General features: G+C 40.0%; 1 protein-coding gene across 1 annotated transcript; it reads right to left on the bottom strand.

Moving 5' to 3' along the window:
• Nucleotides 1-1,141: 1,141 nt before the first annotated feature.
• On the bottom strand, nucleotides 1,142-14,847 carry perp (p53 apoptosis effector related to pmp22). Its single transcript, XM_073481992.1, has 3 exons — nucleotides 14,544-14,847; nucleotides 7,206-7,346; nucleotides 1,142-3,291 (listed from the first exon to the last, which is right to left on the bottom strand). Exons 1-3 carry the CDS (start codon nucleotides 14,746-14,748, stop codon nucleotides 3,080-3,082), a joined length of 558 nt encoding a protein of 185 aa, XP_073338093.1. The 5' UTR covers nucleotides 14,749-14,847; the 3' UTR covers nucleotides 1,142-3,079.
• Between the last annotated feature and the right edge of the window lie 628 nt (nucleotides 14,848-15,475).

Genomic DNA, 15,475 nt, shown 5'->3' with positions numbered 1-15,475 from the left:
TCCTCGTTAGCGATGCCTTGTGATTTATTGTAAAGTAAAATGAGACAGTACACAACAAGACCATGCACAACGGAGGGAAAAGTAGGGTACCTGCTGTCTATCTTGATTTATATCCCTCTTTTCACTCTTTGCCTCACACTGTATTTCTCACCCTCATGTCATTTTGCCTCTCTTTCCAGTTCCCTCTGCACTCTTTTCTCTCCACCCCTTTCACAGAGAAACTCGAGCTGTCAGGACATGCTGAGCAAAGTCTAATTCTCACTGAGGCTTGTTGCAGGGTTGGGCTCTCTGGGTGTGTCATGTCATAATTCATGACTCACATCTGTGGATCAGTGTGTTGTTTATCAGCTATGTTCCTCCTTGTGCCTCCTCTTCTCTCTGTGTGTGTGTGTGTGTGTGTGTATGTGGTGACAAGCCCATATGAGTACAAACTCAGGGAAGGGAACATCATTAACATGCTGGTGGCAACAGGGTTTTCTGCTCAACCTCACTGACATTGTAAATACAAAAACTTGAATAAATTTGGATCATTTTTAATACTTTTTTGGTGTTTATGTGATATTTATTAAGATGTTTTTCTGCAATGGGCCTTGAGAAATTTCATCATTTTTATTGCAAACTGCAAAGCAGAGTCAGGGTTATAAAACATTTCCCCACAAACTTGGAAAATGTCCTTTTTTCCCCTGTATCCTTTTCTCCTCCTGTTTTCTCAGCCTTCTCTCTTAACTTCTCCTGAAAACTATCTCTCCAAACATAAACAGGGTCACTGCACTGTAAGCAGAGATGGAATGCAAATAAAGTTCAAGTTACTTATACTTTACTTAAGTATCTCCATTCTCCATTTTAACCAAATGTATACTACTGAATGAATATGATATTTTTTACTCTAGTTACTGGTTACTTTTCAGATTATGTATTTTTTCCCCTTCCTGTCCAGTGAAAACTATCAATCTCTTTTACTACTAATCTACTTTTGATACTTCAAGTATTGCTGATGTTGATATCATACATACTTTCACTTAAGTAAGGTTTTAAATGCAGTAATTTTACTTCAGTTAAGTATTTTCAAAGTGTAGCATTAGTACTTGAACTTGCGTGAAGGATCTGAAGATGATACAATGAGTCAGAAAATACAACAATGTCAAAAAAAGAAACTCTTTATTGCATAAAAATACACAGACTACCAAAAATAATCAATTCATACTACAGCAGAAGAACAGCTGGGTGATTTCCAGGAGTGGATGAATGTTAGTGAGACATCCTCTATAGTACAGTATACACCCATACCGTGATTAAGAATGACTGAAAAAGCTGGCGGACTCATGCTGTAAGTAAAAGCAGGTTTCCCTAAACTTCTACAAGCGCAAATCTGTCTTAATCCGTCCTCTCACTCTGTTAAAACTTCTATCAAATTACAGTGTTATTGTAGTTATTTATGCAATAATTTGCTTCATGAGTAACTTGAAAGACTCTTCGTTCTCTTCTTAATATGCAAATGTAATAAAACAAAATGACTTGGTCTCGTTTGGGCATGAATTTGCTCTTGGCATGAACAGCAATGCGAGCGATGACAGATATCAAGTGTAACTACCATCAGTAAAACCAGACCGGCCAGTTTGATAAGACATTCAGGGATGAAACAACACAACACTAATCCAGCTAAGGCACGGGTTTCACACACATGTATGTCAGAAGATTGTACGCCTTGGTCTCGGTGTCTCATCAAACCAGCAGAAGGTTAACCAAAGGAGGATTAAAACTTTTAAGAAATCTTTAAATCTTTTAAGGAATTCAAATATACCTACTTTGAGTCAACAAGAACTGAAACACACAAATAGAGCGTCTTTTGTTCCCTTTAAACCAAAATTTTGACATGTCGATCATCATAAAACTAGGCAGCTCATACAAGTTTGGACTGAAACATTGAGGGTAGAATTTCTACAGAAGAATGATTCAGATTTCTTGATATTTTTTCCATTTCAGCCACAGATTTTAAAATAACCCGTCTCTACCCAAATGGCACACATACATCTTGCAGACGTTGGCCTGATTAGAAGGTACGTTGAAAAGACGTAGTATGGGGAGTATTTGTTAACTGGAAAGATGTTGGAAAGATGCCGACATTTGGTCACAACTCGCCAACGTCTTCCAAACACTGCCCATGCTACGTTTTTCCAACGTAACTCGCGCCGACGTCTGCAAGGTGGATGTGTGCCATTGGGGTCGAAGACAGCATTATAAAAAGTCTTGGTCAAAATTAAAAAAATAAAAACTAGCTCAATTTGCTTCCTGTTTAGAATGACGGCGAAGCAAAGTCAATCAACCATCACACTTCTGCTGTGTCTACTCACGAACCGTATTATTAGTAGTGTTCAGATACAAAGAAAGCACAGCAAACTCCCACAGTTATATCCCTTTGGTAATACGTAAATGAGAATAAAAAACTCTGGAGACAAAAACATTTTTAAAAAAGCATAAAAAGGTGCAAACACGACCGTTAAACTACACGTACGTTACTGTAGCATACATTCAGAGTCCAAACCTACTGTCCCTTCTCACAGAATACAAGACACACACACTGAAGAACTGAGAAAAGCTAATTATGACACATGGGACAAAACCACATGAAGATTATTGTTTTTTTGTCTGAATTGCTCTTCTACCAAGATCTAAAAAAAAATCTGGCTAAAGCTATCCTTTACACATAATTACATCTCTTAGGTTAAGTGCACTTGGGTGATCTTGCATTGAGGATTACAGATAAAAAAGTACAGATGAAATAAGGAATATGTTTCACGCAAATGCAGAATGTTTTATGATGCTGTCTAAAATAGAGGTCTGTACATTAAAAGAGATGAGACATCCGATCACAAACCAAATCCAGCAGGATTCCCCCCCCTCTTCTAACTCCACTCTTGGATTGTGGAGAAGAAGTTTTCCACCACAGAGCCAAATTTAACTGAACTAAGCCATCGTGGATCTTTGGTGAAATGGTAAAAATGTTCGATGGCCGACGCAGATCCGGCTCAGAGTAGAAAATGGAAATGGCTGTCATCGGGTGGGCGTGCAGCTTTTGTCTTTAAGCGGAGGAGTAGAGGTATTTGACCTTGGCCAGGCCACTCAGCTCATCCTCGTAGCGAGGCAGACAGCAGAAGAGGACGGCGCAGCCGATGCAGAGGATGGTTGCGCCCCAGCCGAAGCCGTAGGCCCAGGTGTAGTAATAGTTGCCCTCAAAGATCAGGTCGTTGAATTTGCAGGGGTAGATGATCAGAGCAATGACCTGGAGAACAACTGCAGAGAGAGAGAGAGAGGAAGACAAGGGTTATTTACTGTAGTAAAGTAGATTTTTCCAGTATCTGTACTTTACTTGCCATCCCGGTATTACGAGACTGATTTCAATCTATCAGTGCATCTCAGGCACGACAGACATAACAAGACGACATAACAAGACGGAAACAGACAGAGAGGGAGACTCGAATGGGGAGAAAAGGCGTGTTAGTGTCCTAAATCTTCTTATTTCAAAACAAAGAAATAAAAAAACTGTATAGAGTCTATACAGTCTATACTATAGACAGTCATGCAGTTACACTGACAGTAACACCAAGGTGTGGATATTCCTTTACATGAGTGTGTAAGAGTTATCTCAACATATCGAAATCTGTGAGATCTAAGTGAGTCAGTGTTCACAGACAGCGATCAGATCAGCGCCTCCTGACAGATTTTCTCTAGAAAGGTGTGACACTGATTAGTCCTGTGATGCACCCTTTATTTGTGACAGTCATTGAAAATTTGTGTAGCTCTTTACGCCCTCATGAAAAAGGCAGGGCAGCTGGTGAGTCAGGGATGACACTTTATCCCAGCAGAAAGTCTCTTTTAATCAAGAGACACCCTGACGATTTTACTCAGAAGCTTTGTCAGCCCTTTTGCCCTGTGAGGTCAGGAGTTTGTCACTAATAGCCCATTTGCTACAAATACAAATACTCCAATGCATAACATAGGGCCTTCGGATTTTTTCTGTCTTCCTGGCTGCCATTGCCGTCAGTTCATGTCAGTGTGGTGTGAAAAGCAATTTAAAAACAGGCTTTAAAAGACGCCGAACTGAGGCATCCATCATGGAAATATTCTGTAGCGTTCATAAACAGTTTCCACGCCCGTCTGTGTTTGAGGGATTGTTTTTTGAGAAAAATATTGTATATACGTACTTTTTTGTGACTTTAAATGAGTGAAAAGCCTGGAAATACCAGAATATTTTATGTAACCGTCAAACGTCTTAAGTCATTACAAACTTCTTTTACCAAATTAACATCACTTTATTTTAAAGATGACATATGATGCTCATTTTCAGGTTCATAATTTTATTTTGGGTTACGACTAGAATAGATTTACATGCTATTACTGTATTCCCTCTGTTTTAGCTCCTGTCTCTTTAAGGCCCCCCCTCCTGAATTCCCAGTCTGCTCTGATTGGTGTTTCAGTTCTGTCATGTTTTCAGCTTCCAGTTAGCTTTACTTCTACCGTAATAAATTGTGCAAACGTGTGACATGGTGACATAGCGTGATGTCATAAAATCCGTGAATTAAAGACGAGACTACTGACGAGGCGTTTCAGGTACTTCAGGAGCAGGTGTTTTCTGTGGGACTTATTAACTTCCAAGACCTTGAAGATGCACGAGAACCAGAAAAGCACAAACGTCTCCTTTAAATTCCAGTGGAGATCCCAAACTTTTCGTGAAGTTTGGAAATGTGTATTTAAGGATGTGCGAGACATCATGACATTGAGTCTTGGTTGTGAATATTTAATTCACCGTGAAGGTCATATAACTTCAGTGAAAGCTGAAACAAACACAATATACTATACGTGATACTGTCAAAAAGTGGGGAATAAGTTCCCTTTGAGTTTCTAAAGAGGGGAAAACAGACGTTAAGGGTATATGAAGGAGGAAGGAGATGATTTTCAGGGACAAGTTCTGAGTATTATTTTTAATAAGTGTTGAGCTGGTGAGACGAAAGCACAACAGAGGGATCATTAAACACAGCTTTAATCTTACTACTCTTTTTTAATCTGTCTCTTTCTTCCAAGACTCTGACTGACACAAGGGTCACGTTGCTCCACCTGTAGAAGCCGAGCGCCAAATTTCTTGTGTGTGAAGCCAAATGCAAACTATGCTCAACTCCCTCCGGCACATTTTAAAACAGACCTCACAGTACCTGTGAAATGTGAAACGCTATGTGTTTGTGCGGCTCTGCCCCATGTTGTCAGACTCTCTGTGGGGTGAGTCAGTCGGATAAACAGACTAAACCAGCTGTTCCCACGGTAACGTCACACCTAAACCTCACCCTTCCCCCCCTTCCTGACGCGAGCGTCTAACTTTGTGCTCACTCCACTCCCTTTCTCTGTCGCTACTTCTCATTTTTACGTCAAAGCAGCACACATCATCATGTTCACCCGTTTTTCTGTAGAATTCTTGTGAGATTTTCCTCTCTTTATCACTCCCACCTTAAATCTTTCCCTTCTGAAGAAAGCTTGACATTTTCATGGTTTTCACTTATACTCCTCTGCTCTCACACACACTGTTAACCTTTGTCTCTCTGCATGATCTCAATGTCCCATACTACCTCCTCAGTCTGATGAAACCCAGGGCCCAAAATAGTAGAGGTTAAAGGACCTTTAAACAACCTTTGGTAAAATTGAATGAAAATCTGCCTATTTTTTGATTAGAAACAAAACTACATTACACTTGGTCTTGTTAAAGCAATATATTAAATGTTTAGGGTCAGCACATCACAAGACAATAAAATAATCATAACCACTGGGACTAAGTATCGCAAATGTATTCTATTTGTGGTACAATCACAACCAACATGAAGCAACACGTATTGAAGGAAGCGGAGAAATAGTTCACTTATATCCATTATTCTCAAACTACGGTCGTGGTACACAAGCTCCCTCTAGTTGGAATCCCAAAAGTACTTTTTGAAAATGAAATAAGTTAATTTATTTCTTTACATATATATACACACTATCATACATACTGACATACTACGGAATTTCGAATTAAATACTTGAACTGAAAGTCTTTCCTGTAATATTTTTGTTTCAGCCTGCTAGGAACATGTGTCATCCATGATTTATTATAAATGATGGCGAGATAGTAAGCAGAAGTGAAATAAAAAAGGCTCAAAAACAACAACAAACGTGATTAAAAATGGGAACTACGAGGAAAAGTACACAGCAGAAGGGGAACAGAAACAGTCAGGAGATACAACTAGATGGCATTATGGCTGATATGGTATTGGGGGAGCTAACATTTTGTGAGGTTGTACAGCAGGTAAAAAGTTTTACAAAAAGTAACTTGTTTACACCAAATATCATATACATCTGATCATATGTTACTGCTGCTCGTGTTCAGACAACATTGAACATTTGAGAACTTTGGCTTCTTCTGTTCAATGATAAAGGGTTTTGTAAAAAAAAAACATGTTTTGTACTCAAGTAGTTAGTACCAGTATCACTACCAGTAAAGCAAAACACGATACGCAGCCAGACTTTCCATTGATGGGATTTAATCATGAAGACAGTTTCGGTTTTATGTTTCCTTCAAGTTTGGAGATTCCTGCTAACTCCACAGTACAATTATAATATCCAATAATCAACAGAGTTCCTGTGAAGGGACTCTTTGCTCAGTTAAGAGTGAGGGCTAAAATCTTAATCTTAAAAACCTGAGCTTAATACCACCACAGAGTTAAGTGAGAAGATATGTTTGTGTGTGTGTGTGTGTGTAATTGGGGTAAACTGATCCTTTTATCCAACCAGATATTGCTCCAAGGCTTTTTCCGTCAACTTGCAGTTAAATTACTAAACACTTCATAGGCTCCACATGCAAGAATAAACATGTTCTCTGAGGATTGAACACTATGCCCTGACTGAACCTGTAATCTTTGTTATCAGAGAATCTCATTTATGGTTGAGTGTTGATCTTTGTCTGTAAGGTTCCATTAAAGTTTCTATGAAGTACTACAGAAACAGGGTGATTTTGGATGACGCAGTTCACTTGTTCTGCTCTCAGTTTTCGTCTTCAAAAGAGCAAATCATAGATTTGATGCTTTGCTTTAACTCATCTGACTCTGCTTCAAACATTTCTAATTCATTCAGAAGTCATACTTTAGGTTTGTATGTTTGTAAGAGTGTTCATGATCGTATCTTACCAACAATGATCAGCAGTACTCCAATAAAGGGCAGTAGAGTGATGTTGAGCGTGCAGCACAGAGCCACGCAGGAGATGATGAAGGCGATGATGAGGATGAGGAGACCGATGATCATCAGAGCAGCCACTGCCTGGGCCCAAGCTGAAGTCCAACACAAACAAACATTAGTCAGAAATACACATGAAAACAGTTCTTTACATTTTTTATATATATTTTAATTTTGGGAACATTGTTCTCTGACTGTCCTGCCATGTTTATCCAGATGAGAGAAGATCTGTGTTGTAAAAAAAAAAGTTCAGTCTCCTTAATTTATCATTCTTTATTATCATCATTTATCATCTTTTTTTAATTACAGGTAAAACTCTCATAAGAAGAAGACGGGCCGCGTTTCTCTCGTCCAGTACACCTGATTCAAATGATCAGGTCGTCATCAAGCTCTGCTGAAGCCTGATAATGACCCATTATTTGAATCAGGTGTGTTGGGGCAAGGAAACATCTAAAACATGCAGGGGGCCACCAGGAACAGGACTGAATTATGTGATTAATGAATGAATCGTTAGTTGCAACCCTACATTTTTTTTATTTCATCGTGCCCCCCCTCCCACCACTGAACCAAACCTCCATCCTTGTGAAGAAGCACAGAAACTAAAAGCAGTAGCTGCTTGTTAGAACGTAATTCATGCATGATGCAATTATAACATCAGTTTAAAAAGTAATTATCACTGTCTCATTTGTTTTTTTAGCTTTTTGTCTGGAAATAAATGAGTCAGTGTTGTGCAATGTGGCTTTCGTCACTGTTGCAGCTCTGGTGAGCTCTCTCTTTCTCTCACCGCTGGCAGCGTGAACTCAGGACAGCACATTCCTCAAGGTTAGTGAGGTTCAACGTGCAATGGAGAGAGAGAGAGAGAGAGAGAGAGAGAGAGAGAGAGAGAGACAGGCTGTCACACCCTCAACAACACTTTCGCTCTCCTTATCTCTCTCTGACCTCTGCAGACATGGCGTCTGTAATTACAGGAAACATGCAGCGCAGATAGAGTCTGAAACAAGCAGCTCCCATCATGTGTGGTTGTAGATGTTTGTGCCAGAGATCTTTATGACCTTACGAGACACTAACATTGAGATAAATGTGTTTGAGTGGGGAAGGTGCTGTTTTATATAGCGTGCTCTGAACAGGTTTCACATGCCCTTCAAAATTTAAATAATGATAATCAAACAAACACTCATGCAGAGGTCCACCTTGGTTGGAGCACACTGTCACACCTAATTCTCTGTAACTGGATCGAACAACACCCTAAATTATTCATACCTGCGTGTTTGTGTTCAGGTAAAGCCCTACCCGCCTCAGCCTGAGGTGATTCTCTCATCATGCACACGCTGACAAACACCAGACTAGTTCGACTGGTTCAGTGTTCCTCACGGTGGTTTCTTTAACTTTAACATGTCAGGACGAGAACAATGAAATCAGACTCATCCTGAGCATTATGAACTTGTAAATAGATGGGAGAGAGCACCTCAACCACAGCTCAAGAAACAAAGAGGAACAAATGGAAGCGATGCGCACAGAAAGATAGATAAAATAAAATAACTAAATGCTGTTGCCTCCAGCCCACAGCAGTGCCACAAAAGAAAAAGACACCAATAAATATCTAAAATATAAATATGAAGCAGCCTCACTGAAGATTCAGTCAGATTATTTCTGTTTACAGCATAAGGCTGCTGTTTCAAAAGGAGCGTGAAAATGAAAACAAAATGCTGAACATAATGAGCTTAGCATTCCAGCATTGTGTGGCTTTGTGACACAGTAGTAACTCATCAGCAGAGTTGTGGTGAACTTAATGAGAGATTTTTAATTCAGTAAAGTGTGTCGATGGAACTATGAAGATGGATGTTTGCGCTGCCTGCAACCCGCATGTGGACGTGTGAGCCGTTGTATTACTTTTGTACACTTCACACGTGTTTTTCAAGTTAAAACGTGCACATTCACGAGCAAAACAAAAGAAGGAAGGAAGTTGACTAAAACGCTACAAAAATTCCTTCTACCATGGTTCTCTTTATTCAAACATTACAACACTTACACAGTGTCCTTAAGTTTCAGCTCTGCCTTCCTCATCGAGTGTTTCTCTTATAGATTTTATGCTAGAAAAACAATAAGAGATTACTGTAGGCTTCACTCCTACACCTTTACACTGTGGCTGCATGCGCACAGGAACACGCTCTTAACTGTGAATTGTTCGAGTTAAAACACACTCAGACACAAACGCGCCTCGACTCTCCCACGTACATCACATAGAGCTTTGGCCATGACAAATGCGTTTGCTCTAAAGCTTGTATTCAGGCCAGTGCTGGTCTTACAGTCAAGGATAATATTCATCAAAACCTCTAAGGAAAAGGCTTTCATGCTGGCAGCAGAGATCCACTTGACACCCCGTGTTTGCCTTGAAAAGATTTTAACGGGACACCTGCCCAGCCAGCAGCTCTCGGTGCTGGGAACACAGTGCCAGTGATTTAAGTCTGGGGGTTTAAAGTGCCTTTAACTTGGTGACAAACACGAAAAACCTTTGATTTTACAATAATGTGAGTGGAATTGAGCAGTGGAGGTGCCAGAAAGTGAGTGTTGAGTGTTTGTTTGTACATGTAGGAGTGGCCGATATGGATGAAATCTTCCATGGTGGTATACAGTAGTTGTCAGAGCTTCTTCCTGATCGCCTGTGTTTCATTTGTTAAGTAGTCCCTGTCTATTCAAGCCTCTGTTTTTCTCTTACTCATGGTCAGCTTATTTGTTTTTATCATGTTTTCCTGTTCTGTTTCCCCACGTCAGCCCCATGTATCCCGTGTTCCTTTCTGTGTTCCCAGTGCTTCTTTGGTTTGTTCTTTATTTAGTTTTTGTACTTTTGTTGTACTTTTTTAATTCTTGGATTTGCCCCTGCCTGATCCTTCTTTTTTGGTTGCTTGGACTTCGTATTCCGGATTTGTTGGACTGTGAAGTACAGCTTTATTTTAAAAAAGTTTGCTTTTTGTTTTCACCTAAAACTGCCTTTGCAACTATATTCATAATCAATTTTTAAGTTTTTGAGCAGAAGGTCCTGGTTTAAGCCTCTCAAATATGAGAATTTGCTTCCTTTTTTAGTCATAAAAGACAGTTAACGAAAGATCTTTGGGTTTTTCGATTGATGTTTGGATGAAATAAAGAATCTGAAGACAGCACTTTGAGCTCTAGGAGATTAAACTGGGCATTTTTTTTGGATCATTTTCTAACATTTTCTAGTGATTAATTGAAAAGAAATAACTGGCAGATTAATCAATAACAACAGCTGCCCTTGTGATTTTATACTGCACTCTAAATATATTGTTGGATGTGGTACATTTTCAGAAAAATCAAATGAAAAGCCATTAAGAGATACAATCCAAAGACTAAAATGTCTGTTTTTTGGCTAATCCAGTGATTTAAATCAAGGTATTTCATCATATTGATGCATAAATCACATAAAAATGAAATGTTACCATAAAACTGTACCTTTTATTAACTGTTACTGCCAAATTTTTTATTGTCTGAAGAGACATAACGTTATATCGCCCTACCCATGTGCAATGATTCATGCATTTTGGCAGTGACATACTCAAACATGTTTAACTTTACAGGAAAGCTAAACTTCCTGAGAATTCCTGTGTATACAGGGAGCGGCCTAAATACCATGACCGCCATGAGGTAGTCTGTTTGGTCTGATGCCAATATTCAAATATGTCAGACTACATCTGCACACATCATCTGTGGTGGTCGTGTTTGTTTCCTCAGTTTTCAGTTGGCTGAGGCCAAAAATGCTCAGCCGAAGCTCGGGGTAAAAAATGCATCCTGGATCCAGCCAGTAGTCTTCTGGCAGCTGTGGTCGTCTTTTGTTTAAAGGAGACTCGGCCAAAACAGTAGCAGCAGTTCAGACCAAGAGCAAATCTAAAACTTCAGATGAGAGCGGACAATCACCTGGAAAAACGTGCACTTGAAACGTGACTGAAAACGTGTTCGCTTCTTTAGTTTCTGCTCATACGTGTCTGTACAGATTCTCTCTGCTCACTGCTGCTGTCACTGAGCCAACATGGAGAGAAAAAAGTGAAGGTCTGGACTTCATCCAATACTATTTTTTGGCAAGTTCCCATCGTTGTTTAAACATTAACAAACACACAGGAACACATGCACACAATGAAGCGCAGAAATAGCTAAATATATAGATTTTACACCTAGAGAAAACAGCTCAAGTCAGACTGAAGAGGATTTTGTGCAGTTATTACTGTGAAGTTATGTTTATTTAGTGGACATTGCTCAAGGTCAGTGGCTAATGATTATTTTCATTTTTTTTTTAAGATGGATAAGATTCTCTGTTATTTTCTAAGTACACTGACCCCTCTTTGCTCTGAATCCGAATCTTAGGGAGTTGTTCTCACTGAATGTGTTTTAAATGGAAGGAAGGACATCCGGCTGTAGATGTTTTGAGAGTTGATGAATGTTTTGATATTTTATAACTCAGCAGTCTGATATCTGTCTTCATTGTAATTGTTAAAAGTTTGTTTTATGTCTCTGCCAGGACTCTCTTAAAATGAAAGATCTCAATGAGACCGTATCCTCCTTAAATAAAGGCTAAAAACAACTTGAATAAAACTGTAAAACAGCAGAAAACAGTGTAAATTACATTACAACATCCTAAATGTCTTGTTTTGTTTGACCAACAGCCCAAAACCTCCAGAAATTCAATTTATTATCATGTAAAATGAAGAAAAGCAGCAAATCCTCCCTGTTGAGAACCTGGAACCATCAATGTTATGTCAGTTTTGTTTGAAAAATGACTTAAAAGATTAATTGATTGTTAAAATTATTTATTTTTCAATTGACCAATCCATTAATTTAAAGGGAAAATCCACCAATTTTACACATTCCAGTGTGTTAACAGGTCTTGGGGAGTCCTACTGCATATGTGAAAACAGTAGTATGAAGCCTTTTGTGGCTCCAGAGGAAGCTGCATGGATTCTGATAAATTGCCTCCAGTGATGTCACTCTGTGGCTAAGTTGCATTGTGGGTAAAGTGGGTGCCACGTTTTGAAAGACAGCCCATTAGTCTAGTTTCGCACCCCGGTAACACTGTTGTAACCAAAGATATCGCCGTTTTTATTCCACATATTCTTCTTCCTTTTCAAAACCTGGCGCCTACATAACCCACAGTGCAACTTACACGCAGCTTCCTCTGGAGCCACGAAAGGGTTGGGGTTACCCTTTAACTAATCGATGCACAATATCTCATTATTTTTGTGCCTGAGCTCATCGGAGGTTAAACACAGACTCTTCAGGGGGCTTTAAGGATTTGAGGTTAGCACTCGGGCTATGTAATAATGTAATAATGACGTAAAACACAGCAGAGTTTCTAGCAGCTACACTTTAAATAACAATCGTAAAATATGAATGAAGATTTGGCTCATTAGGGTTCTGATGAAAGTCTCTGCAGAAGCATCTATACTATGGAAAACTGACATGGCCTCTTTTCATACAAGTGAATGTTTTGTGCAGAGATGTGCCTAAACAAGTCGGAATCACCGATGAGATATACGAAAGACAAATGCTTCAAACGTTGCACGTCTCTGGGAGCTCTGTGCCACAAGCTTCACTCGGAGTCTGATAAGGACGACAAACAGTGCCGTCTTTGTTGGTGACTGTGGGTGTGGAATAACAATATAGAACCTGAGAAGGAGGGAGAGCGAGAACAGAAGTCTGTTCCGGTCACAGTTATTGTTTCAGAGTGAGTGTATCAGTGTGAGTTTGTGCGACTTTGCTTGGACCTCTGAGCTGAGGGAAAAACTCATTAACAGTTTGTCTATAAATAGCCTTATTTGTGATAACTGGTCTTGACAGCTATGTTGAAATCTGCTCCGCGTTGGCTTTTTCTGGAATGAACAAACTGTCGGTCACGAACTATTTTTAAAAAGTCAAACTCTGCCTGAGGTGTTTTGTGAATTTTGTTGTTCTAAAACTTGCTAAACATTTGACCTCCAGCGAACCGCAACGAAAACTACAATCTGTGACCAGTTATTTCAAAGCTTAACGACTCACTTATATAAGTATCCAGAAAGCTAGTTTTTTTTAATGTTATTGTCAGTGGTGTTTAAAATAAAATGCCTCAACACAGCTGCAGAAAGACTTCCTGTGTGAATGGAGCTCTGTCTGTTTCATAAGATTTTATCCAGCGAGAGTATTATTGAATATATCTGGTATGACACCGGCCTGCAGCTCATATTAAATGTCGGACTGAAGAAGAAAATGTGCTCCAGGTTGTAGAGGAAGCAACAGGTTACAGAGCTGCTGTGCAACCTGTTCTACAAAGGACTTTTTACAGGTCAAATTAAAGGGACTGAAAAATAATCCTGTTGACTGGCATATTTTAGCTCCTTTTCCATTCGTTTTATCTTTTCCCACGTTTTACGCACAGAAGGTTACACAAGGAGGTGGCGTCTCTCCTTCAGTTGTTTCTTTTTTGTTTCTGGTCAGATAAATTAAAGAATCTGAAGACAGCACTTTGAGCTCTGGGAAATTAAACTGGGCATTAAAAAAACAAACAAACTGGCAGATTAATCAATAATAACAGCAGCCCTTGTTTCTTTTTACTGTAATGGTGCATTTTTTTTTACTTCATTTTCCTTTCATGATGTCTTTTTTCCCACCTTTTATGCACAGTAGGGTATATAAGGAGTGGATATCTCTTTGAATTGTTTCTTTTAAAGGTTTCTTCAACATTTTTCCTTGTTGGAAACATTGATTTTGCGCACCTGTAAAGACCATTTACTCACTTAAAGGGGCTCTATCGGCCTCTATCTGAGCGGATTTTAACATGAATTGAAAAATGACACCTTCCCCGTCTCTCTTGGTAGTCTATACAAGCCTGTGGATGGTTTGATGAAGTTGGATTTCTCTGTGAAGGACTCCACAGGGTCCCTATAATGTAACATTTTGCTCTACAAATTTTAAGTGTGGAAAAATTCAAAGTTGACTCGGAGGAGAGGCTTCTTAAGGAACCTGCATGAAACCTCCCCTCTGTCTGGTATGTGCCCAGGCTGGACATAATAAAAGAGATAGTGAGGACCAAAGTTCAGTCGGTGTTGTAGGCCTCCCTCCTCCCCTCAGCCTGGACTTTTTAGTTGTCCTTCAAGTTACAATACATGCACGTTGAATTTTACACCCCAGCGACACAGAGGCTGAATCAGCTCGTGTTCTTGGCTGCACTGAGTCTTGTGTTGTCCCTATTTTTACGCCATTTGTTGTCCTGTTCTGTTTCATGTGTAGTAGAATGGAAACCTGACACTTACAGAACTCCATGAGCGACTTTCCAGTCCACTGGTCATTCCTCCCTCGGTACTGGGTCCACATATTGGCGTAGTGAGACTTGGCGTCCTCGTCCTCGACCCATCCCGACTCGGCGGCGATGGCGATTATGTCAAAAATAATGGCGAAGAGCAGCAGCAGGGGCACGATCCACCTGCAGCGGGGGTAGGCGATCCCACAGCGAAACATGACCGACGATCGAGTGTGTGTTGATGCGCGGAGCAGCGGTGGAGAGGAGGACGAGCTGGTGGTGGTGCCGCGCGGTGCAGTCCGGTCCGGTTATATACTGGCTTCTTGTGCGTCTTTGCGCAAAGGCAGAGTCAGAGGGTGTGGTGCGGATTCCAGATAAAAAACCCCACCCGATTTGTAATATAACCTGTTTCGGGACCTGAAGGGCTGGGCTTGGCTGGCTGTAAAAGCTGGATCAAGCCCGGCCCCATTCACTGTGTCATATTACACCCACAAACTGCAACTGTTCAGGCGCCTGGCCCACATGGATCCTGACAACACAGCCAGGGTTTTTAACAGTAGACTAAGACATTTTTTGTTTTGTTTTAGGTTTTAGGATTACAACAGGTAGCTTTGTGAGTGGGCGGAGTGTGAAAGGAAAGGTGGAGAAGGAGATAAATGAGAGAGAGAGGGAGAGAGGTGATGCAGTACCTACAGTAGCCACAAGATGGCGCCGCAAGGAAAACTATAGTGACAGAGAAAGAAATACATAAATATTTATTATATTTCTCCACTGTTGTTTATTGTTCCCTCACTTTACAGAAAGACAAATGTTTATATTTTTGACTATGTAAATCTGAGGTACTGACATGCAGAGGTTCAAAACCAACTTGGGTATTTGTCAAAGTAAAAGTACTTGTATTTGTAAAAGTACTTAAACGACACTGTGAAATACTCTGTTGCAAAT

The sequence above is a fragment of the Pagrus major genome, chromosome 15 (assembly GCF_040436345.1).
Source record: "Pagrus major chromosome 15, Pma_NU_1.0".
In the NCBI taxonomy this organism is placed as follows: domain Eukaryota; kingdom Metazoa; phylum Chordata; class Actinopteri; order Spariformes; family Sparidae; genus Pagrus; species Pagrus major.
This window is presented reverse-complemented; position numbering and strand designations above follow the sequence as displayed.

Bases quoted from the DNA above. Each gene is read 5' to 3' on its own strand.
- perp (XM_073481992.1), bottom strand. From the start codon at position 14,748: ATGTTTCGCTGTGGGATCGCCTACCCCCGCTGCAGGTGGATCGTGCCC. The intron at 7,347-14,543 runs GTAAGTGTCAGG...GTTGGACTTCAG, and splicing joins AAAGTCGCTCATGGAGTTCT to CTTGGGCCCAGGCAGTGGCT. The intron at 3,292-7,205 runs GTAAGATACGAT...CTCTCTCTGCAG, and splicing joins AGTACTGCTGATCATTGTTG to TTGTTCTCCAGGTCATTGCT.